Source organism: Rhyacophila brunnea, unplaced genomic scaffold (genome assembly GCF_057557595.1).
Source record: "Rhyacophila brunnea isolate RB1 unplaced genomic scaffold, BYU_Rbru_1.0 scaffold_4, whole genome shotgun sequence".
Classification (NCBI taxonomy): domain Eukaryota; kingdom Metazoa; phylum Arthropoda; class Insecta; order Trichoptera; family Rhyacophilidae; genus Rhyacophila; species Rhyacophila brunnea.
In genome coordinates, this window is record NW_028233068.1 from 15995121 (window position 1) to 16021079 (window position 25959).

General features: G+C 33.2%; 1 protein-coding gene across 2 annotated transcripts; it reads right to left on the reverse strand.

Annotated features, from left to right (window-relative positions):
• Positions 1–14008: 14008 nt before the first annotated feature.
• Arp2 (Actin-related protein 2) lies at positions 14009–25524 on the reverse strand. Of its 2 annotated transcripts, XM_085953859.1 has the most exons (11): positions 25400–25524; positions 23515–23625; positions 22688–22711; positions 21513–21584; positions 20280–20423; positions 17930–18032; positions 17703–17809; positions 16776–16925; positions 16101–16226; positions 15417–15698; positions 14048–14596 (listed from the first exon to the last, which is right to left on the reverse strand). In XM_085953859.1, the coding sequence occupies exons 1-11, from the start codon at positions 25481–25483 to the stop codon at positions 14555–14557; spliced, it is 1245 nt and encodes a 414-aa protein (XP_085809985.1). In that variant the 5' UTR covers positions 25484–25524; the 3' UTR covers positions 14048–14554. The 2 variants fall into 2 exon arrangements, with proteins under 2 accessions (XP_085809986.1, XP_085809985.1); XM_085953860.1 differs by lacking the exon at positions 22688–22711 and having other exon boundaries at positions 14009–14596.
• Positions 25525–25959: the final 435 nt, after the last annotated feature.

Consider the following 25959-nt stretch of genomic DNA (forward strand, 5'->3'; position numbering starts at 1 on the left):
AACTATATTTATATTGATTGTTTTAATAATTTAATTCTGAATTGTATTTGATAAAATTTCCCAGGCAAGTTTCAGGCCATTCAGGCCACTAATCCACCCTAGTACGGGGAGTATGTCTGCGATATTGCTACCTATACTAACACATTTGTCTACGTAATAATATGTTAGGCGATTATTTACAATAAATAGATAAAGGGGAATGACAGATAACCTGCTTTCTGCAATTGGAAGTGTTGATTATTAAACTTATTTCATACAATGATAAAATCATGAAAACTGCGCAATATAAATTTATCATCATGAACGGTGATAAAAACTTGTAAATGCATGCACTGCAGATTCCAGTAGATGCAGTATTCCCAGCATTATTTTTGTTTACTATTGACTAAATGGCAACACGCTCTCACAAAATTCTTCTTTTTGGTTGGTGTTGTATTTACTATTTCTGGTTACAAAACGTAATCTTTCACAGCCACCCGTTTGTCACCGTTATGCGTTGATTCTTATTTCTTAGTTATCCGAAAACCGACTAACTAGTACATAAGCCGACTTATATTTAAATAAGTATACATAGGGCCCTTAGAATTTAGATGAATGTGCTCTATCATACAGCGTAATGTATTGGACATTGGCACCGGCTATTTTTTAAATTTTCATGACATTACCAATAATGAGTAAATTAAATTTTATCGGCGATTGGTTGTAAAATTCTCCTGAACGATTCGCATTGCAGTATTCTAAAATAAATTGTAAATATTAGGCAAATTGTAAATATTGTATACATTTAGTAATAAGTTTGTATATTGAGTTAGCGTTAGAATAATATAAAAGAATAGAAATATAATATAGTATAATAGTACATTTATGTAGTCGGATAATAACATGTTATCAATCGCTTTAAGAATTTGAGCAAACATACAGGTACATCACACTCTGAAAAATGTTATCTCATTTTAGAATGAGAAGAAAGTACTTCAATATTAATTTCCAATAAATCCTCTCGATTGCTATTGTCAATTGGGTAATATTTTGTAATTCATTACCTTAATACATAACTTCGCTAATTATTTAGTACAGCATTTTAAAAGTTTTTTTCTTTTAGAACGGCTGAAGTGTGCTGAAAGAATGGTTTACTCGAAAACATTTAACATTCTCGGAAGCATCTCACATTGTTCCCACCTCAACTATGAAGTATTTTTGCCATAATGGCAACGACTTCCGCGCCATAAATTTTATTGTTATATGTATGTACCGAGTGTAACATGTGTATAACATTGAAAGTGCTTTTTATTATGACGTATAAAATTTGATGTATGTTTGAGTTATGTATGTGTATTTTTTGTGTTTATTGAATGAATGGTGTTGTGTTAAGTTATCGAAATAAACCAGTCGTTGACACTTGTCCGACGCATACTCCTGCCTATCATGGCTATCAGTTAGGCAAAAAACGTTTATTTTTAAAGTTAGAAATATTAAGATTATAAACATTTTTTTTATTACTATATTTGTATTTATTAGTTGTAGTTGTATGAAACCGGTGATTCGTAACGCGATAAAAAGGTGAAGATATTTTTCTTACATACATATCGCCTACATGAAGAAATGTTAATTTCAATGCAGATCAAGCTCAATTGAGCCATCGTTCGTATATCTGTATGGAAACGATTTTATCAAAGTAATTTTCATTTTTCGTATCCCCAAACTAGATACATTTTTGGTTAAAATTACGCTTGCGCGAGTTCTGTTTGCGTTAAGGTAGTGAATTATTGTTAATTGACTTCCGACCATGTCCGATTCTGATAGGATCATATGGGCCTCCACAGAGTGTCCCGTGGGTTCCAGGTTCGAATCCTGGGTCTGGCAAGTACACATATTTTTCAATTTGTGTGTGTCATGGTATGGACCTAATAGGTTGAGCAAGTGGCTGACATCCATTTCTCGTAAAAAACAAAATCTGTCAATCTGTTAATTGACTATTTCATTTTAAATTCATCTGTTCCTAAAAGCAATATTCCCCTGTAGGGCTAGGTACTATACTTATTAATTAATGAATAGCATTAATATACTTTTTTTAAAGTAGACATTGAAAGTGATATTCCACATGAAAAAACATGATTGACATTATACTTGACAATTTACATTACATTGACAATTATAATTATAATTCATTTCGATCTGACGATTACAAGTGCCATCGCTGATAGTTATGTATTACAGTAAAACCTCATTAATAAAAACACGGATAATTCGAAATTCGCCGTAATTCAAAATTTTCGCAAAAAAATAGTCCCTTGAACATTATTTTCATTTAAAACCATACCTTTAATTCGAATTTCGTAATTCAAAATAATTTCCTCATGAAGTCCTGGCATACAATAAATCATAATAAAGTACACTATTTCATGAGCCAGTCATTGAAAATTGTGACAGACTTTTCTTAAAACATAAATTACTTATTTTATGAAGTTAGTAAAAATAATCCTGACATTTTATAATCCTAACATATTATATGTGGTAAATACGTACATACATCACTTGATAACTTCAATGAATGGATTAATGACACATGGTATTTGCACAGATTTTAATTTGAAATTTGGTAGGCACATCTATGATCATACATACATTTCGTAATTCAAATTTTTTTTCGATTTTCGGTCCCGTGGAATTTGTATTAACGAGGTTTTACTGTATGTTGTCAGTGCACTCTAAATATTGGCTATGTGCTCTGCGAAACTTTACAGGAGTGTATATTTTGTTAAATCAGAATATTGTCTTGAATATCGTAATTGAATTGATTATTTATTTTTCAAAGATGTTATTTTCATTTATTTTTGTGTATGCATATAGCCGATTTAAAGGAGGAAAAATCAACATGGACATTTATTTTGTATTGAGACAAATTCAAATTATTAAAAAAAAAATTGGTGCAAAATCATTAGTTTGCACATAGCCAATTTTAAAAGTGCAACAATGATGAAACTATCAAAATGTATCTTTCTCAAAACTAACGGTTAGCACTTACGCCTCTCCATTCCTACACTCCTCAATTTTTCTGTACAAAGAAGATGAAGGTACGTCGGAAAGGAAGTACATTTATCCTAAATATTAATACAATATTTCTGGTCATGTTGTAAATATATTTTGTGTATATTATATTTATTTCATTGTAACTTGTTTATTAAATTTACCTTTTGTATACAAGACTGTTTTATTTATGTATGTATGTCTCCCAAACCAGTTATTATTCTAGAACCTAATGTCATAATTTTAAACAGCATCGACCATACATAGCTATGGTTTCCAACTGTTGCTGTTTAGCTCGGATCGTCTCAGTCATCGAACCGATTTTTCCAAAAGAAGGAGGTAAGGACCTGGCAAAATCAAGGAAAAGAAAGGTGAATTTAATGATGCGGGAAATTATACCGTTAGAGGAAAAAAGTTAGGTGATAGAGAAGCTGGATTGGGCGCACCACGACAAGTAGGCACCATACTGTCGAATGAAATAACCTTCATTAATGAAAAATAAATAGACATTCATTACGTTTTGGTAGGTACAGAAAGTAGACAAGGAAGTTTTATGAGTTTCTATCTACTTTTGACCATGTCCGATCCTAATAAGATCATATGGGTCTCCACAGAGTGGATGTTCGTATTAACAGATTTTTTATGAGAAATGGATGTTGGCCACTTGCTCAATCTATAAAGTCCATACTCAATACACAAATTGAAAAATGATATGTGTACTTGTCAGACCTAGGATTTGAAAAACCTGGGACCCACGATGTTATAGGCCGACTCTTAGCCGAGCGCCGTCTGCTAAATACTTTCAATTCATTTTTCTCTTGACATGTTTTTTATTGCGGATGAAGAATTGCCTGACACGTCTTATTAAATCATTTTTTTTATGTGTTCATATTTTGATTCTCACAAAGTATTAAATATATATTTATATGTATATTTTAAAAGTACTTATAATTCATATTTTAGAATTTCATTCGATTGCGTAGCGCCCATTTGTCCGACGCCGAATCATCCTAGACCCCTGGATTGTGCATGGAATTGGAAAATGTTTGGAAAGCTTTTTAGAAGGAACAAAATGCTGTTCCTAATTTTAGAAAATCCCATGGCCACTGTTATGTTTAAAATAAACATCACCTACAATATTCATTAATTCGACTTGTCTTTGGTCGAGCTATCTTCGCGAGTCGTGTGGACAAAGTTGGCGCTGTTGGAATTTCCGGAGACAATGTTAGGTTGCGTGGTGTGACGGTAGATACAGGGCTTTTTGATTTTGTCTGCCGGCCAGAACAGTCGTGCTCCGGTTGAGTCTACCCAATATTAATCATGGACGTCACCTAACGGAGCACGATGAAGCTGTCATGTCAAGAGTCTCTTATCGTTCCAATTTGGGTATTTTAAAACTATTTATTTGATTCACCATTCTTGCTTTATTTCTTTTCAAACTTAGCCGCTTGTATTTAAAGTTAGTATTTCAAATTTCAGTATCGAACTGCTTAATATCCATTTAATGTATTTTAAATTCTTGTCTTTGCGATAATATAGTTTCTGTCAAGGATAAATCGCTCTTTTATTTTATTTGTTCCCATATTCCACACTGTTTCGTCGTTTCCATTGCAAAATTGAATATCTGCAAAATCTCAAGTTTTCAGGGGAGCATAAAAACAGTTTACAAAATGTATGGCACTTGAATCAATTCAAAAAAGGTTTTCATAATTTAATCGATAATGCAATTTTTGTAAATTGTGTTATTTTGCATGTATGCAAAGGTGATTTTTGCGGTTTTAATTATACAAAAATGTCAAAAACGCATATTTTGCAGATATACAATTTTGCAATGGAAACGACGATTTGTTATCTTTCACGGTCGTAAGATCGTGTGGCGCACAGAAATTATTATGTACATCCTAAACCCTGGATTGCACGAGCCTTCAGCCGTGCAATCCCCTTTTATAATTCAAATTCCCGTTATCGGTTGTGAGATTTCTGAAGGAATAGCGGAGTTCGGCTTGGAAAAGATCAGGTAACTTCACAACCCGGTTTCATGTCTCATGCTCATGTCATGCTTTAACTATTTTATAGATACCCATTTATTTTGTAATTGTGACGTCAAAAATCACAATTACAAAATTTTATACAACACCACCCATTACCATAATACTAATAGTTATGGAATAAAATACTCGTCAACATGCAATTTTCACACATGCTCATGGTTTTTATATAATACCTATGATTGTTGAAAATGTCCCTCTGAGGCGGACGAAACCGGTCCTAATTTATTGATTAAAAGTGGAATAAGTACTACAAAAAAAATGCGTTTTATTAAATTAAAACAATAGGGAGGGAGGGAGGGAGACTTTGTGTGAAATAAAGTTGACAATTAATTATCCAATCATCTACCGTAACCTCAAAGTCATCATCGCCGTCTGATTCGCACTCTGTTAAAAAATCAGCTTCGAGGACTCGTCACTTAGGTTGTAAAGAGAATCAGGCGATGGAGGAACGGGAACATCATCTTCCGATGAACTCGAAGAATTTTGAATTTGTTTGAAATTTTTTAACATATTTTGGCTTTTCTGATTTCCATTCTATTTTCTTTGTCCCCTTTATGTTCCCTGGCCATATATTCTGCCTCAATAGCCTATAGAAACTAACTATGGGAGATGTGATCCCTAGGGATCTAGTATCTCATAGTAAACGTGATCAAGTGTCCCCAATACTAGTAAAATCAAAATTATTTATTTAAAACGGTAACTACAAACGAAATTAAAACAACTACTAACAGCAAACAAATCTTGAATATATACATATAGACTGAATAAATACAGCAATCACTCACCATTATGTAAAAAGCAGATATTGAAGTCCAAAGATTTAGAAAAAACTTGTCTAAATTGTCAAAAAGAGTTCGGTCAGACGTGTTCTTTACTCCATTGATTTCAGCTCTGAATATACTCTGACGTCTATGGTATATGGCGGGCAGCCAGTGTTACCAATATTGAAAGAATTTTTTTACACAATAACGAGTTCTTGGTGGGTGAACAAGTCTCCCAGGGGATCATGTCTCCCTCCCTTCCCCTACCTATGATGGTATTGCAAACACCTTTATTACAAATTAATTTCATCTGGTTATTTTTTTCAAGTGAAATATGTAAAATGTGTTGGGCGATAAGTATTTTCCAGTGTGTTTGAAAAAAGTTGGGACACAATGTGAATATAAAACATCATCAATCTATCTACTGCTGGATGAACCTCTCCAAGCTGCTTCCATCCATAATTATTATATTATATCCCAGTGGTAAGGTAGGATGTTAAGATCCAACAAAAATAGTGCACACTAAACTTTGTCAGTCAAACGTATTTATTTTCATTGAATTAAGACTACAATGTGTAGATAGTGTTTGTTGGTTTTTAAAATTCAATTAAACCATAGTAGATATGAATTTTATGATATGATTTATTTATGAAAAACCAACTACTCATCAGCAACATCTTGGCTATGTGTTAAAACTGTGAACTAACATGCTCCTCCCATTTTTCCATTATAAACTAACAAGCTCCTCCCATTTAGTCGACAACAGTGCCTAGAAGCGTAGCCAAGAAGATGTTGCAGTAGAGTAACACCATCTGTAATAATATGTATTCTTAACAATTATTTATCGAAAATAAATAAGTACGACTGAAAAAGTGTGCATTATTTTTGTCGGATCGCCCAAACACATCAAACTATTATGGTTTGATTGAAGCCAAGTTTAATTGAATTTTAAAAACTAACCAGTACTATTTGCAAATTGACAAAGTTTAGTGTGCACTATTTATGCTAAATCTTAAGAGCCTACCTCCACCCCTCACCACTAATATATCCTGTAAATTGTGTTACCACGTACTTACACAACTATTTGGTCAATCTAACGCCTTTATTCCATTTTACCCATATGAATGTAGAATGTATCATGCCTCGTTTATTGAATTATTATCTTGGTTACTCTTAAGCAATTAACAAGGTAATAACTCAATAATCCAGGCATAATACATTCCACTTGCGGTGGGTACAATGGAATAAAGGCAAACTCAAGGATATTTATGTAGAAGACATATTTAATATTAAGTTTTTACCAAATTATTAACCAAAGTATAACTTAGTAATAACAATTATATTTTCATGACCACTGATGTCTTAGTGGCGACCAGCGGAACTATGTGTCCCCGCACTTTCAAGTATATATTGATTCCTTCGACCCCAGCCAAAGTTTTTATACAGCGCTATAAAATCACAGCCAAGATATGATGGTTCTAGAATACAATATTGGTTTCCAGTAAGCTTTTTACTTTTCCACACATATTTGACTAACATCAGTTGTGAAACATTTTAGCTGATTCCATTTCAGATTTAGGCTGTTTTAAAAACACTAGTTTTGACAGTGAATGAAAATGCAGAAATAAAACAAGAGCAAATTGTCTCAGAAGAGCGATACATGACGTGGCACCAGAAACAGCCGAATTATAACTATGTGATGTCGCAGCAGAGGTTACAAAACAGTGTGCGAATACGATGATGAATGACTGCCACAAAATGTCTTTCTCACAACTTTTAAAACACGTACCTACTTAAAATTAAAAAAAATATATTTTAACCGGATGGCTGCCAATGATGTCTTAAGGGCGGACGTGCTCAGCGTGGGTCAAAATGGAGCTTTTATTCTATTTTCAAAGCATGATCCTGGACATTCCTTAAACGTTGTAGATAATCTATTTATATAATTTTGAAGCCTTATTATCCTTTATATTTATTTTAAACATTTGATGACTGCATAAAGTATTTTTATTACATAACATAGTATTCTTTTAAACCTTTCGCTCTAATGTTTTAGAATATAGTCATATTTCAGTACATAAATGTGTCTTTGACCATTCAAATGTGATAAACATCCTACGAATAATGATTGCTTTATAATAATTATTGACCTAAGAATAAGGTAGTGTTTTTTTGAAATACGCCATTTCTTTTGGCATTCCCCAGTGGTTAAGCTACAACATACGGCCATAGCCATAAAGTGGATTGCTTTGAAATTTGATACTTTTCATAACATGGTGAGCACCAAATCTCATAAAAGCAATTAGGGAACCATAAATTTCGTTATCTCAGGCCATAAAAAATCCATAAAATAAATTGCGTAACATAATAATATTTTAGAGCATTTTACAAGGGCCTTCATTCACAAAACCCACTTGAATGTTTTCAATGTGTAAGTAGGTACTGTGAAATATTTTATAATTTACGACTGTTATAACATAACTTATTTATAACAAATAATACAGTTCAAGTTCAAGAGCGGTGCCGCCTGGCTCCGAGCGGTGACATTATATTTTACTGCCGTATTGACATGTTTATCTACTAAAAAAATATTATGAATATAGTATAGTCATCACTTCGTCGTTGCGCCTGCAAAATCAGACAAACATTTTTTTTGCATTTTTACATTTTTACGCTATGTGACGGACGGGCCTGTAAAACCCGTTTTCTAATATCAACGCTTGTTTAGAAAAATGCAAAATAAACTATGTATTTTCACTTAAAAATGGCTTGCAAAATACGCTATGAATATTCCGGTCACATATCGCATTTTAAAGTAAAAAAAAGTTACTATTAATTGCGCTTGTTAATGACACATGACAGATTTTGCACTGACCTTTGCTTCAGAATGCGCCTTTTACTATCAGCGCTAGTGCACATAGCGGATTATTTAAGTTTGTCTACAAATAATATTTAAGCAATAAAAAAGTGTAAAATCACATTACATTGCACAATTATTTGTGTTTACTTAAAGAAGAGTGTTAATTTTAAAAGCCCGGTAAGTAGGTAGGTTATACAACTGTTTATTATAATCTAATGTAACTTTCTTGATGTGCTATAAAAAAATTGTTTAATTATTTATCCATCCTACTCTGGATATTTTTATTTCCCCTTCACTCGATAATTATTACTTATTTATGTGTCAAAATTTGGCTGGGAAGATAAAGGTTTGTTCAATACAGACTATTGGCTTGGTTAAAGATGTTTTACGCATAGAATTAATATCATTAAATTATGCAATTATCATTTTTTACCCGTGGCAAAATCCGCTTTGTCTAAAATACGCGTTAATTTAAATCCGCTATGTGCTGCCTCAACCACAAAACGGATTTAAAGACCCAAATAAAACAAGCTATGTGCCTTTTACCCACAAAAAAAAATTATTACGACTACAGTGTTAAATATTGTATTATAAAATATCATTACTGAATCCGAAGTAATTATCTAATTTTCAGTTTATTTGCTTTGTAAAAAACGTGAGGCATTTGTTGAGTAAATCAGTTTTTTCCTTCTCCTGGAAAGTTGTGTTTTATTACATAGCGGATTTTGCAAGCGCGACGACGACTTGGTTTCATCTACCTTGACCTAATTTTTACGTTTTCGTGGATTGGCAAATGGGGTCAATTCTATATTATATACTAGGCAGCGAACCTTTTAAATAGGAAACGGGGGTAAATCAATTATTTTAAACATACAAATATGTTGAACACGACATATTGGGAATGTCGTCACATACTCTGAATTGTAAGAGAATTCGTTTTTACCACTTGAAACGTAAATTGATTTTATTTTTTATTTTTGCATTAAAATTCGCGGTGTGAAAGGTACCGCCATACATACACATACCGGCAGTAAAAAGGTTAAACGTAAAATTAATTCTTGGCGCCCGTGTGGCCATTCGAAAGAGGCAGGCGGTCAAATCTACGTTAAAACGTTTTTTATCTTTTGGGTACCACTGGATGATTAGATTTGTCCAGCAATTATCCTTTCTTTAAGCTATTTGCATTTAAGGCTATACTTCAGCTGGGGCACGGTCTAAAACGATCGTGACTACGCGACGCGAAGATTGTGCAAATGACACGTGCAGAACAAAACATAATTTGTCATAAAAAGTCAACATGTGACCATTTAATGGTATGTTTATTGTTCTATTACTAATAATAATAATATATTTATTGACATGTTTTCTTTTTCAAGTAAATGGTTAAAGTTTTTTAGTCATCTTTTCACGATTTAAGAATTAATTTCCCCGTCGCCATCACAAAACAAATTGATGTGTTCACAGCTCGCTTTCGCTCTCCGATTGCCAGCCAGTCCGAAATTTCGTCGCACCTATAGTTGAAAATTATTTGCCGTTTTACTGAAGTACCGTCTTAAGATTTATAGCAAACTCATCCATCTTACATTGTATACCCTTTACTAATCATTCTGTCTTTTGTCCTTACACGTTATGCCTGCCATTCACCTCTCCATAACATGCTGTGCTTCTCTGAATTTCTCTTTTACTGAGGGTCCATGACATAAATGTGATTACGGGAAATATATCTTCCTCCCGCGACATCCCCATCAGAGCGGTCTTTGCTTTATCATCAGCTACCTGTAACACTTCAGTGGAGTTGCACTCAAACCAATGAGAGGTTCTTAAGATGAAATGTGGCATCGTCCTCCATTGTTTACCGTCGACCTTTCCCTGGATAATGTTGTACTTATGTTCTCTCGACATAAGGAACTAAAGTTTTCTGATTTTGATACTATGCAGAACTTTCTCATTCATTTGAGAACATCAGCATTATCTGTGACTTTGTTTGTCCCAAGGAATTTTGAGGATATGTTTATACAGCCATATCTAGAAAACCTTAACTCTCTGTAAAGCGGTGTACTCATTAGCGAGCAGTAACTGTGACCGTTGCAGATACAGTAACCAGTATGGATGCCAAATAATTAGCTCGCGAGCTCGCTGCGACCAGCTTGAGGCGCGCTCGCAGCGATCGGTCGTTTGTCAGTTTTTGCCACAAATCAAAGGGAGGCTCGTGGACGTTGAATGTGATACCCGTTGCTCGCCTCGAACAGTGAAAAAATACTTCAATTGTATTGTTGTACATCTATTTGTATAAACATGGCTGCTGACTGGGATGAGGAGAAATGCCTACTTTTAATTGATGTTTACAAAAATAATAGAGTGCTATGGGACCCAAAAGACAAAAATTACTCTGACATGATTCAGCTCAAGATACGACAACTCGCCATTTTATTACATGGAATTCATTGACGTCGTGTCCACATCTAGAGTTGGTTACAGTATCAACAACGGTCACAGATACGGCTCGTTAATGAGTACCCGGCTTAATATCTCCTGGTTGGATAAAAAGGATTGGGAGGACATGGCAGCGAACCATACAACAGTCTTAGATCTAGGTTGAGGTCTTGATTATTAAGAAACCATTTCCTTTTCATAAAGGGACATAATATCGCACACGGGGAATAATAGTGGCACAAGTCCAAATATGTCATTTTTGAGTTCAGTACACAGAAATGTTCCAAGATACTATTTCTATCCGAACGAATAGCGGCATAATTCTTAAAAGTATAATGGTGGCCTTACAAGTATTTTTGTCATTATCATTGCATAAAATTTTACTTGAATTCAAGCAGAAAAAGTGGTACAATCATCATTGTGCCATAGTTATTGCGGATAACATTCAAAATGAGATGACTCAAGTGTGCCAACTTCACGCTGTTATAACGTAAGGCCCTCCTCCCACGGCGCAACTGAAATCTGACAGAACTGGTTTGTGAAGGAACTCATAAACTGGCCAATGTGATGCTTCGCACACGGCGCTACTGAAATAATAATCACATAACCTCAAACTGTCAAACTGAACCATCAGCTGTTTTGTACAAAAACCGACAACACGCACGCTGCTGTGTTTATTCGAATAGAATTAAATTATTTCAATTTTGCTTATCTTGTACTTTTTACGTTTTGGGTTGTTAATGATTTTTATAGCATGACACATGTTCGCAGTGCGGCCAATTTTGGTAAGAAAATATGATTTTTCACCGAATCTAATGATGTTGGTAGCACTGTTTTACGGTGACTGGAAACTTCAGAGACCGCGCGACTAGCATGTCGCGTCTCTTCGCGACCGTTTTGAAGCTGAGAGATTCCAGTCTCGCCGTCAGCGAATTGCCATTGAAATACATTAGCTAGATACCGGCTGGAATTTTAGTTTCAGTTCCGTCGGACTTCAATTGCGCCGTGGGAGGATGGCCTAAATTAAAAAAAAAAACTGATTTAACACACCAAAATAAATTATTAAAACTGCTCTCCTGCAAAATCAAGTATTTCGAGTTGTGCCACTATTATTCCCCGAGTGCGATATAAAGAAGTAAATAAATATCCACAATATTATTTAAACATAATTGTATTTATTAATAATTATTATTTTATACAGTTATCTTTCAACCTTTCAAATTCATTAGCTTATCTAATATACAAGAATTATTACAGCAATAATCCAAATATGGAATGAATTCCTTTGGTAGTAAGTAGTAAATAGTGACAAATTAAAGAAGTATAAACTCCAGAATGGGAAATTGATGTAGGTAAACTAAATTTGTTGGGGTGAAGAATTGGCCAACCGAAATATAAAAAAAACTATTTCCATACTCTTGTTGATTTACTGTGTATCACGAGAAAATCGCCACTATGGAGTGGCTGTATAGAACCGGGATATCTGCTATAGACCACAGAAATATTAACTTTGTAATTAAATAATAATTACATCAACATAATATTAGAAGAAAGATATTTATTTTAGAATAGGTTGATATACATACATACCCGAAATGGAATAATTTAGTTTTTAATTAAATTTGGGAGAGATTTATCAACTAAATGTTTTGAAGGATTCATTTGAAATATGTAGATACATTGTTATTTCATATTCCATAAATAGCCTTTTAAAATTATTGAGTAAAATATCGAAATGTAAATTTGTTCAATAAAAAAGCATAATTTTTGTTTGTCATAAATGCATTTTTATAAAATTAATAAGTAATATTGAATTGCACGGTTTCATCAAACAAAACAATAGATATTCAGACAATCATTAGATTCCAACAAACATACAAAGTGAAGGTATTTATACTTCCAGCGTTCTGTGTCATATTTATATACTGGGTTATTGACGTGTCATTGAACTATAAATTATTTACCATATTCCAGGTTTTCCGAAGCTAAATCCATCATCGACGGTGATCAGATGGTCATAAGAGACGGAAAGCTATCTCTAATATTTGCATTGTGAATATCTAGTTAAAAGTGTCCACTAGCCTATGCAAATGCACACATGTAAGAATTTACGCAATCTTTACGATGTTTTAAAATGTACTTGTTTATCAAGCTAAAATTGACATAAAGACGTATTGCCACTCTGGCAGGCTTGCTTTGCGTAATCACGCAATCACTTTGCAAATGAGAAAATATTCCTATCTCGTTTCAATTAATAATGTCCCAGTAATATAGTTTCTAAATGAATACTGCTTTTATATTTTCAATATCCCTTTTAAAATATGGAAATTTGAAAAAAACATTTAATTTCTACTATAAACTATACACATAAATATATCTTATTCAAAAGACTTATATTTTGTTGTATTCATTAGTCCTGCGACTCATTACTTGTCATTGAAGATTCCAATTGCATACATTGCAAGCGAGTATTCGGATTGAAAAATTCCATTATGCATTTTCAAGGCTTGGTCACTTTTGGATCTCTTATCAGCATCTCATCATCATTGATTATAGTAATCTAGAATGGTAACTTAGGAAACAACAAAATACAGTAAACTCTGGATTATCCGATTTGCAGATTATCTGCGCATATAAACAAGATTTCAGACTGATATTGGATAATCGTTAAAAAATTCTAAAAACAAACGAAAATCACAGATTTTCTAATAAACATATTATATGTAAAATAATATAATAATCCGAAATATTTGTTAAATTTATAAAATCGATTTATAGCAATTTCCACTAATTCGATGAATAAACCATATATGTAATAGTCACCACTAATATTGATCTGAAATAAATTGTATTTGAAACAGAAACAAAAAATTTCAACAAAAAAAACCTTTTTTTTAAAGTTTTATTCTTTTTTTGTCATACATTTTTTCCGATTTTAGGTAAATATATTATAGTTACCCATTTTAAGATGAAATAAAAATTGATGGTTCGGATTATCTGTGTTTTCCATTTAATCCTGCGCTTTCTCCCTATCATCAGTCCGGATAATCGACAGTAAACCGTATTATAGTCTTGTGGGGATGATAAAATTTCATGACATGCAGGGTACACACATAGTATTGATAATTTAAAACTATATATCATAAACATGTACTAATAATTATTATAGATATCTGAATCCAATGATTTCCTGATAAAAATGCACTGATCAATAAATTACTCAGCACAAAAATAAATAATTAATACAGGATACGGACAAGGTTGCAGCTTTCCGTTCATTACATCATCACTTAAGCGTAAAACTCTGAATGCTATGTAATATATAGGTACGCTCTCTTTCTCGCTCACAGAATTCATTTGAAATATAATAAAAGTCTTTGTAAATTTATAATACTCTACACTGGCGATCGACGTGCTGATAATTAACTGGCTCGTGGACCAAGTTTCCGCAGACAGTTTAGACCCTGAAATGTTGAAAAAGGCATTTTATGTTATAACTATAAATTTATAATTTTAACAAACATTCAAATATTGATCGATCAAACTGTTTAACGATTGATAGTACAGTAAAACCTCGTTAGTAAGAACACTGATAATTCGAAATTCGCCGTAATTCGAAATTTTACCGAAAAAAAAGTCCCCTGAACATTTTCATAAAAAACCATACATTTAATTCGAAATTCGTAATACGAAATGATTTCAGGGTCCTGGCATATAAAAATGTTCAATAAAATGTAATAAAGTACATTATTTCATGAGCCCAGTCATTGAAAATTGTGACAGACTTTTCTTAAAACACTTATTTTATGAAGGTAATAAAAATAATCCTGAAATTTTATGACCCAATTCGGTAGGCACATCTATGATCAGAAACGAAATTAATGAAAATCCAAAATTTTTTTTTTTTTCAAAATTCATATTTTGTAATATTAATACTTTCGACCGAAGGTACTTGATGGAATTTGAATTTAAATTCTAATGGATTCAAGCTCTGTACTATTCCATTTAAGTCGTTTTTTGCGACCCGGGTTTCGCCTTTCGGCATCTTCAGGCGTCGTGTACACTCACCAAAGGCAAACACACACTGACAACGAACACCCTTAACTCTACCTTATATAATAAATCAATACAATAAAGTAGGTAAAAACTCCATTATCTACCTATTTAGTCAGAAATTACAACAAAAAATACAATAAACAAATGCACGCACAACAACATGCGTAAAATAAGTCAGTTCACCACCATGTTGACGAAATATACAAATAACAAATAAATAAACATTACCTGTTCATTGTATTCAGCTTTGGACATCCAGAAAGTGTCTCGGTCTTTCATGACTTCCGCCAACACCGCCCCACCGATGAAGACCATGTCTTTCCGGAGCGGCGGATCTTCAATTCGGATCTTGAACTTGGATAGCTTGTCGGTGTCGTTCTTGAGAACCCTCTCAAGGTAGAGCTGTTTGATTTCTCGCTCGAGACGGGACGGCAGACCTGGGTACATGGTGGAACCGCCTGACAGGACAATGTGCTTGTACAGTTCATTGCGGATATCTATGTCGGCAGCCTGCAAGTAAAAAGAATCAGTCATCATAATGTTAATTCCAGATGGAATCATATAGCTTAGACCCAACTAGAAATAGTCTTATGAACCATTAGTATTATGTATTGATGGCATTTCTAGAATATTATTAGTGAGGTAGAATTGGTAGCCATACAAAAATTATATTTTGTAAGTTGATGTATAACTGCAAATAAAATTGCAAGTCACGCCATGCTACTACCATATGCAATGCTGTGGGATCACGTGCTAAAAGTTTACAACCAAAAATTTTATTCATTAAATTCATAGTCTGCAAAATCTGAGACTTCACTGTTTAAAAAATATTGATATTGCCAAATGTCGGCATGCAGCGCCCTCATTCACAGGACAAGTTATACAGGAAGATCTAAGATTTTATATCCATACCTGTATAGTTGAGAAGACGAGTTCAGCAATTCCTTGTCCCTCAACGTTGATGAGATGCGGCTGGAAGAGAACTTCGGGAGCTTCGAATCTTTCCCCGCCCACCTTTATGATGCGTCCGTCGGGTAACTGGAAATTAATTTCATATATTGAACAAACTATCCTTGTTGGTAAATATGTGGCAGTGACGATAATCAAGATTGGAAAAATTATGTGGCAACAAAAGACTGATGACAGAGAAGAAAATGGAGACAGCAAGAAGAGACCATCATCTAGCAGTAGATGGAGAGCGGTTGAGATAATGATGATGACATTTACTTGTTAATTAAATTTGTCACATGTTAGGTAAACTTGCTTTTCCCTCCACCACCCGCCATACCCATTATTCAGGCGTATATCGTGGCGTAATGAACGTTAGGCGCTCTTCAAATTTCTGCCGAAAGTGTCCCAGGAGCAACAACTTTCAATAATCGTTTTATATTGAGTTTTACCACTGTAATGTAGTGATGGTATACGAGAAAGGCATAATATAGACGTTAAATCTACTCTTTGAGAAGACCAGCTTTCACCCTTCCTTGTGAAATCGATTACGATAACGATAATTTTGATAATACATCAATAATGGAAATATACGAATTTGAAAACAGTGCAGGAATAATGTTTGACATTTTTACTAACCACATATGGTTCGACTAGTACTGTGGTCTCCAGAGCCAGTTTCTGTTCTTGCTCGATATTGTACCCAATGTAGCAAAGCTTCTCCTTCATCATGCGGACCGTCTCGAAGTCAGCTGAGTGATTGAATGCGTACCCTCTCAACAGCAACAACTGAAATCAAAAGAGTATGTAACATCTGCTATTCGAAATTATCTCTGTATAAGGTATAATGTAAATGAAGACTTTGGATCAAGATAAATGGAGAGTGACGGAGTCATGTCACATTATTAATTATCACCTTCGAAGGCGGGGTGAGCGAGCTGAAGGTACTCACTCTCGATTGGTTTGGTATAGGATGGGTGGCATAATCTGTTGTTTGTGTACTTCGGATAAGAAGATAAAAAAAAAATGGTGGAGAAAACGACGTGATTTATTTGCAGAATATAGATTACTGTGGTGGCATTATGAATTTTTAGAGTGTTATAAAGATATACGGCTGCGATCTGAGTGGCCGCAAAAAGGTTGTGGCCTACTTGAAATCCGCGCGAACTCTGTGTTCAGTGTGACACAGAGCGTCTCGCTGCAGCCAATCGACAACGAGTCGGATCATGTGGCACATCAGTGTCAAAAAATAAGTCTTAAAACACTGCTTATACGAAACAAATTAACAATGAATAATTATATTTTAAGTATGAAAATTGCTGTCTCGTAGTCAACGATGTTCATATTTCTATGAGTCTACCGATAATGATTCCAGCCTCTTTAGGGTTCCATGGAGTTAGGTCCAATGGAGCTTTTAATCCCAGATATTCTAATCAATAATAATAATGATATAGTTTTGCAAATAATCATTAATATTATTATCAGTATTCCTGTTGACTGTTCATTTCAGTTGAACGCTGACTGACAATTACACATTGAAAACAGTTAGATAAGATAATTTATTACCTTAATCAAATAACGTGTAATATCCCTTCCTGCTATGTCCAATCGCCGTGTCAAATGAGGTAAAGAGAATTCTTCGTACACGGGGCAGATGTGCGTCACTCCATCGCCTGAAAACATGCAGACAATATTGAAAACTATCATAATAATTCAATGTCAAAAATAACTGTACCATTAATAATTACTTACCATCAATGAAATTAAGAAGTTTAAATAAAAAAAGTACTAACCTGAATCTACTACAACACCGGAAATTAGTCCCTGTGCATACAATGTGAGAACCGCTTGTATGGCAACATACGCACTGTCAAACCCATATTTTTCAAACATAGTCTGGAAAGAAAAGTCATGGATTTAGAATAAATGTATGTTATAATAAAATTGTTATTTGTTTATGGTTTATGCAAGACTGAAGTTCAACAATCTATCAATTTAGAGATCGGCTTCTTGTACTTTTCCGTACCGTTCACACCTTATAGTTGGGCCATTGTGTAAAGAAGGTTCAACAAAGGCTTTGAACTTGTCCAGGAGTCTTTCCTCAATATTCATCCGAAAAGTTGACTTAACAGATAATGCCTTATTTTTAATGTTACATAGGTTTCAAGATAGGAATGGGTTCATATTTAATGCTAGGTTTTTATTAAAGTTTTAAGGAGTAACATTTTATCGTAATTCTTCTTACAAATTTACATTTAAAGGGTCTCAATTCGAGTGCTTAAAGTCAGACAACGTTATCTACAAAAAAGTGTTTTTTTTTTTTTTTTGAGATAACGTTATTTTACATTTATGGTCATGATAGTCAAACAACGTTATGTCAATCGTTTCTAATTTCTTATTAAATCGTCAGTAAAGTTTAACGCTAACTACATAAATTACCCTTGTTTTCATATTTTTTAAAAACTATCCCTATAAATTTTAACATCATCATAAGCAAGATAAATGTATAATACACAATAAATTATAAAATATTAACATTAGGTTTTAAATAAACATTTCCCTTGTTGAGTTACAAGAATCTAAAATAACGATTTTTGGCTCTCCTGTAAAGTTGCACTTTTGTAGATAGTGTTGTTTGACACTAAGCCCTCGAATTATTCCGTCATTTAGAGATAATCACAAATAACCATCAAGCACATTTACAACTACAAATAGAAATTATTTTCTTTTTGCAAACATATTAGTAAATATAGATAATTTGAAAACACCTCAGATAATATCTGAGGTGGTAGGTATATTATATACCTACTAACTAGAAAAGAACTTTTTTGAAAAAATACGGCACCCGACGGGACTTGAACCTGAAACCACTGGATTCACGCCAATGTGCTTTACCAATTAAGCTACGGGCATCCTACTTAATTTTTTTAATGCTCATCAAATTGCGTTAATGGTGGCTATCGGTTTTTGTGTCTTAAATCAAGGTATCAATTGAGTGCCCTAATTACTAACTGTCACCTGGATCACTCCATATTTTAGTTGTAGCTTACTTGCACTTATTATATTTTTTCAATAAACTATTTCTATTTGTTGAATAAAAGAAATAGAAAAATAGTAAATAGTAAAATAAAATGACATATCGTCGCTAATTTTCTACAAACACGTATCTCAATTTTTGTCAGTTTTGAGTTGTTTGATGTAATGAATTCAGAATTAGAATACGCACATATTCCACTAACACGTATCTCAAAACATACTTTACAACATAATAGATTTAAGCAATAACAAAAACTCGTATCACAATAAAAGACTTATAAATATTATAAACTCGTATCTTGAGTTACGTGTTTTTAAGTATACAGAATACTGAACTCCAACAGATAATTGTACTGAAGCTCTTTCTTGTAAGTCAAGATACGTGTTTGCTGCAGTAATATTCACAGTAAAGTTGCAACGCATTCTCGTATCTCCGACAATATGACTGATCGGTCGAAAGTATAGTGCGATAAATTGAAGAAACATAACATTTTTTTCATGAAAATATGTGTAACTATACTAAATGGATATTTCATAGAAGAAATTTTATTTTTAAATTAAAAACTGAGAGAATAAAGTTGTTATTTGCCTCTCCTGAAAAGTTGTGATTTTTGAGATACGTGTTTGTAGAAAATTACAGACAATATGTAAGACATTGAAATTAATAAAAAAAAACATGTTTATAGTTGATTGAAAGGAATAAAAATGGTAGCTGATGAATATAACTGACTTACGATCAACCTCCTGTTTAATATTTTACCAAAAAGCAGAACTGCATTTGATAGTTTATTAATTATACATATATTATTACATATGATGAAAAAGTACTTAAGAGAACTAGAATCAAGAAAAAGGAATTCAATAGCCCCAATTCTATCATTAATATTGGTCCATGATTTGGGCCCATTCTTGGTAATGGACTGAATGAGGCTTAAAATTTATTATACTGTTGTAAGAAGAATGTGTTATTAAAGTGGGTAGATATAATGATCACCTATACCAGAAATCTTACAGGCATATGAAGAATATTGACAGCAGGAGAAAGATGTTTGAGATGAGAGTGATCGATTTCCCATCAAGAGATAATGATAACATAAATGTTTATACCTCTATCATCTTTTGCCTGTTCTTGGTGGGATTCATAGGGGGTTCAGTGAGAAGAATCTTGGTCTCCGAAGGGTTGACGTTCATCTTGCTAGGCCCAAACGTATAATCCCACACGTGGCACATATCATCCCAGTTCCTCACAACCTACAATCATACAATAAATTAGTTATTTTATTAGTTACATAATAAATTATATTATTACCCATATAATTAAATGAATAATATCAACGAATCTCTTCTATACACGAGGCTGCTATCGAGGGTAGTTTATCAGATTTATTTATTGAGGCGGTTAATTGTTACAATAAGTTAACCGTCTGAACTTTCAAAAAGTGCTATGTTTTAATAGCACCTTTCATGGCTGTGTTAACTTTTAGAGCGAGATAGACAGCTTTGATGGCTAACTTATTGTAACAATTATAATACCTCAATACATAAATACGATACACTACCCTTGATAGCAGCCTTGTGTATAGAATACATGCGAATGTGATATTATTAATTCAAGTTGAATAATTATAGAAGAAATTGATTAGTTTGATTTATATTGTTGTAAAAATAATATTATAATTCAATTTGGCAGTGACAAAGACTGCCTGTTGGAGGAAGGTAACCGAAAAGAACAATGCACATGTAGCCACCAGTGGCGAAGGGTGCCTGTTGAAGGAATGTAAACTGTGGTAATGTCATAGGACAGCCATATTTACAGGACTTGAAATTCAATTATGGTTCATCTTTAGTATTTTACTGAACAGAAAATATTATATTTTACTTTTTTATAAATGAACTTGTGCTAAAAAGTCTACGATTTCGTTAGCTGGGCTTCTTGTCCGGTAGGCCACCTGAACTTTGTCTATTGTGCGCAAAATAACATTTGTAATTCAAGGATTGGGTCAAAATTCAAAATGACCGAAATCCCAGATGCCAAAAAATAAAGTTTGATATAGACTCTTTAAATAAGTAAACTGCATCCAACTACCATGTCAAATTGTGTGAACGCATTATAAATAAATCTTACTCAGTGATTACTGTCCGCAGTAGTGAAGCAAAGGATAGGGAGAGATAATTGGATGAGTAATTTATTTACCCTACTACCTACTCAATTTGACATTGTAATAGAGTACATTTTACCTAGATAGGTACGAAAAATTTTATTTTTCGGAATTTCAGCCTCTGGGATATTTTCCGTCACCGTAATTCAACAAAAATACTGTGAATTCAATTAATATTTACCCCATTCTCCATGGGGTAGTTTACTTCCAACATGGAGCGAAGCTTAGATGCTTCATCTCCCACCATTAAATCCTGAAATCAAATATTATATTAATCGTATTATAGTACAAACGAATTAATAATTCAAAGAGGCAGCATAAATCAACAACCTTCTTATTAGTAATGTAGAGCACTCTTCTGTCGCAGGTTAGCAACTTAAGTGCTTGAACTAATCTACAGAATAACACTTGATAGAGATTCTGAAACGATTTTTACTATGGTGGAATTGGTATCATCAGAAAAAAATGTCACCTTGCTTCCAAGATAATTTAATCAAAATCTTTACTATTCAAGTTTTAATTTATATACAAATAAATCTACAATGCAAAATATTTTGTAGCTAATTCCAAACAATGCAACTCTTTTTCCCCTTCGTTTTCATCTAAAAGATACATTCATCTACACAGGAGTTTACTTCTCAACATTTTTATTGGCAACCAAATTGCAATCTATCTCCCTGTTCAATGCCGGTCGCATTAATTCCCGAACATCAGGATGGCACATTGAAACCACCAAAACCAAATCATTGACTACAATTTCAGATTCTGCTGGCAAGTAAATTCTGTCTTTCTTCTATAATTACATAATATGTAATAATACGAAACTAAACATTCCTTAAAATTTCCATGAAAAGTTGTCTTCTACTTCTCTGGCGCTACAGCCCGGGGTGGACCTTGATAGCCTCAGGCATATTCTTCCACTTTGTCCGGTTCTACACACTCTTTCTGCAGTCACTCACTCCTAGTGCTAGCAAGTTTCCCTTTTGGCCTACTAGATAAATGTGTGGTGTTTCATCAGTGCCTGTTCATTCATACGTGTTGACAGATCTGTTGATATCAGGCTCAACAAAGAGCTTGTAGAGGTTAAGAGAGAAAAACCTGTATTTATAATTTAGCAGCCTAACATTATTTCACATAGCATAAAAGTCGCCTTTAATGTATAATAACAATTTAATTATATTAATTCTTTTATATACTTATATCAACCATGTCAGTATCAAATGTACGCTTATGCATTTAAAGACAGACTGCTTTTGGTGAACTTTACGTTTCTAAATATTACCAAATCAAACAGCATGCACTGCTGCCAATTTTATGGCAGGTTATCAATCAGATACTCTATTCTGCAGCACTTACCGCAATGTGTTCAGATGAACACTCCTTAAAGGATTGCATGCAAAAACAATTATAAAGACAATATCACACATTTATGCATTAAATCAGTCCAGTAGGCACACTAAAAACCTTATCATTTCATACAAGTTAGTTATTAAATTATAATTATCTTGGTTATATGGTTGGCCAAACAAAAATCGCTGTTAATCACACAGCAAATGGACAAAAAATAGAGAAATATGTATGTCTCTCTATACTTCTATTCAACAGCGCTGATCAAGTATAAACATTCAAAACATTTTTGTCAGCAAATTGAAAAATCCATTCTTCATTACAAAAATATATTTTAAGGATGTTAGGATATTGTTAATAATTTAGAAGGGTATAATAAATTCAATTATAGGTAAGTTATATTTGATAATCAGGCAAGGATTTGAAATAACTTACACCTATGCATATGTCCTGAAATCAATAAACAGAAAAATTGAAGTGTTTTAATGTATAAGAAGTAGCCGAGAAATTCAAGAAAAATTTGACGATTTCGAGAAGATACGCAAACACACATAGCTGACGCTAGCTGGCGATACGATTAAAAATATGTCACCGAAGATATATAATGAATTGTGATACTTGGGTTGAAGTGTGGTGCGAATGCGCCTTTGATTTGAACACATACTTCTCATTTTCGGCAACATTTAAGTCTTAAAAGAATAACTGAAGGAAATTCAATAGATAATGTGGATCCTTTGGACATGTTGAAAATAAGATATTTTAAACATAATTATTTGATATATGGGCAGTATAGTTATACTTCTGAAGTTTGTTGTATCCGTATGAATATTGCATACCTTGATTTCGATGTCTCCGATTTTGTTCTCCGCTCTGAGGATAGGCCTCCCCACCATGGAAGGGAACACGTGCGCCGGAAAGTTGCTTCCAGCATATCCACATTTAACAAACTGAAATAAAAAACAATGGGTAAATATTGTGTAGCTACGAATACAGGCAACCCCTCGTTAATTACGACCCCAATCGATTTTTAATAATATTCTTTTTGTCCCACACTTATTTTGACCTGTACCACGTGCTAGGAGTCATGAGTGGAATCACGCACATATGATCAGATTATTTGACAGTTATCGACAATTTTCACATAAGTCCAGACAGACCAAGCAGAGTAAACTAAGTACATTCTCTTTTGCAACGAGGAACAAAAATAATGTGTTTTTTTCAGTTTATTACAAAATTATATTAATCTATTAAAAAATTACAACACCCAGCAGGATTTGATGCTGCGTCTCTCGGGATTCGTGCCGAAGTGCATTGCCCACTATGCTATAGGAATCTTATCTAATTGCGACGAATCTTAACTAATGGTTCTTAGAATACTCTGTTAAGCGCTTTCTAAATTGTGTTACTATTGGCAATCGGCTTTGATATTTTAAATCAAGGTAGGTATTAAATTACCTGAATTACGAACCGACTTCACAGATCACTCCAAGATTTTGTTGTAACTTACTTGAACTTGCTAATAAATTTAAATTAACTATTTTTTTTATTCAAACAAATAATTCAGAAGATTTAAGAATGTAAAATTCTTTTTATTGAACATACATAATTTGAAAACACTTAACACATTCTTAAATCTTGTTAATTATTCGTTTGAATAAAAAAAATAGTTAATTAACATATTTTTGTTTTATATATTATGTTTATTTTGTAATCAATTTAGTTTAATTTATTACAAAGGCGTTTTTCATATGCCCATGATCATGAAATTTTGCTTATCGCAACCATGTCCAAAACGTGTCCCCCAAAATGAATGGTGGGTTACCTGTATCTATTTAAGGCCGCGTGGTTGATCGACTGGAGCGGAAATTTCAATATATCCAGTGTTACCATAGTTGTGTATGTACCCCTTTTATTTTCACTAATCACCATACTACGTATTATTGCAAAAAAAATATGTTTCATTAAATATACCCTTTGTGAACAGTGTGTGAAGGAATAAATCAAATAAAGCAAATTCGGTCCAAACCAGTCAAAGAGTAGATAAGTACATCATCTATTTAGGAAGTGTCTATTGATTCCTCAATAAGGAATTTTCCATGCACATGGTGGATAGAATAGAATCTAACTTAGCCATTTATCATTTTTTTGACGGAAACAGTTTATCCCATCTAGGGAATTATATTAAATACCTTTTCCGTCGGCAAAAATGCTTTTCGATCCAATAGTTGTTAATTTAAAGTTTGATATTGTCATACACTTCGATGTATCATTATCACACACTAAGGTTAGGTTAGGTTAGATTAGGTTGGGGTAGGTTAGGTTAGGTTTGGTCCAAAAAGAAAGTTATAAAAGGTCATGCCGGTCATCTGTGGCACAATTACCAATATGTTTATAGAATGTGTCATATCCATACCCACAATCCATATTATCAAAGTCGTGCTTATCTATGAAAACTGAACTGACTTAGGATAAAATAATTGATTAGGTATGTGTACCATGGAGTGTATGAAAAATTGTGGTGAACCAAATACAGTATTTAAGTAAATTATTTAGATCTCAAATATTATGGTAGGGCCCCCTGCATTGCCATAAAAAAACAGTTTTAGATAAGCAGGAGCGGTTAAAATGTTTCCTACGATAACCACAAAAAAATGACAGTGGTGGTCTTAAGTCGCATTTTTTCGCCAGTTAATCGGTTTTAACACTTGAACGTTATCTTACCCCCGTGCCATTGTCGCAGACGATTACTTTTCTGCCTTGACTATCCATATTTGTGTTTATTATGCCGTTTGAGGGTATTAACATGACAAATTGCCATTTACCGAATGACAACTGACCAGCGATATGACAAATTCGTACCGGGTGCTCAGAACCGAAATAACCTATGCACCCTTTTTTTATTATAATAATAAAACCTTTATAGCATATATTAATAAGATATATATTAGCTTGTATTTTATATTTGACACGCCTATCGTATCGTATTGAACAATTTTAGTACATTCTTTGCCCACAAAAATCGCTAGCAAACGCCAATAGATAAGAATATAAATTTACCTATGATTTTAAATGACCGATAGACACAGAATATTAAATTAAAACAAAGTATACAATAATATTTAGGTTTATATAGGTTTGATATAAACACATTTATTTAGAATTTCATAATAATATTTCGATGACTGTGACAAAATAATATTTGAATTGCAAGGGTATCTGATTTGCTAGTTAGGTACATTATTTACAATATTCTGTTTATTACGCTACTACAGCATAATAAA

What these genes read in the sequence shown, in the direction of transcription:
- Arp2 (XM_085953859.1), bottom strand. Translation starts at nt 25,483, where the DNA reads ATGTTAATACCCTCAAACGGCATAATAAACACAAATATGGATAGTCAA. An exon ending in GTTCATCTGAACACATTGCG is followed by an intron (nt 21,585 to 22,687) that starts GTAAGTGCTGCA and finishes ATTTGATTTCAG; the next exon opens with GATTTAATGGTGGGAGATGA. An exon ending in TTACACGTTATTTGATTAAG is followed by an intron (nt 16,926 to 17,702) that starts GTAATAAATTAT and finishes TTTTGATTTCAG; the next exon opens with TTGTTGCTGTTGAGAGGGTA.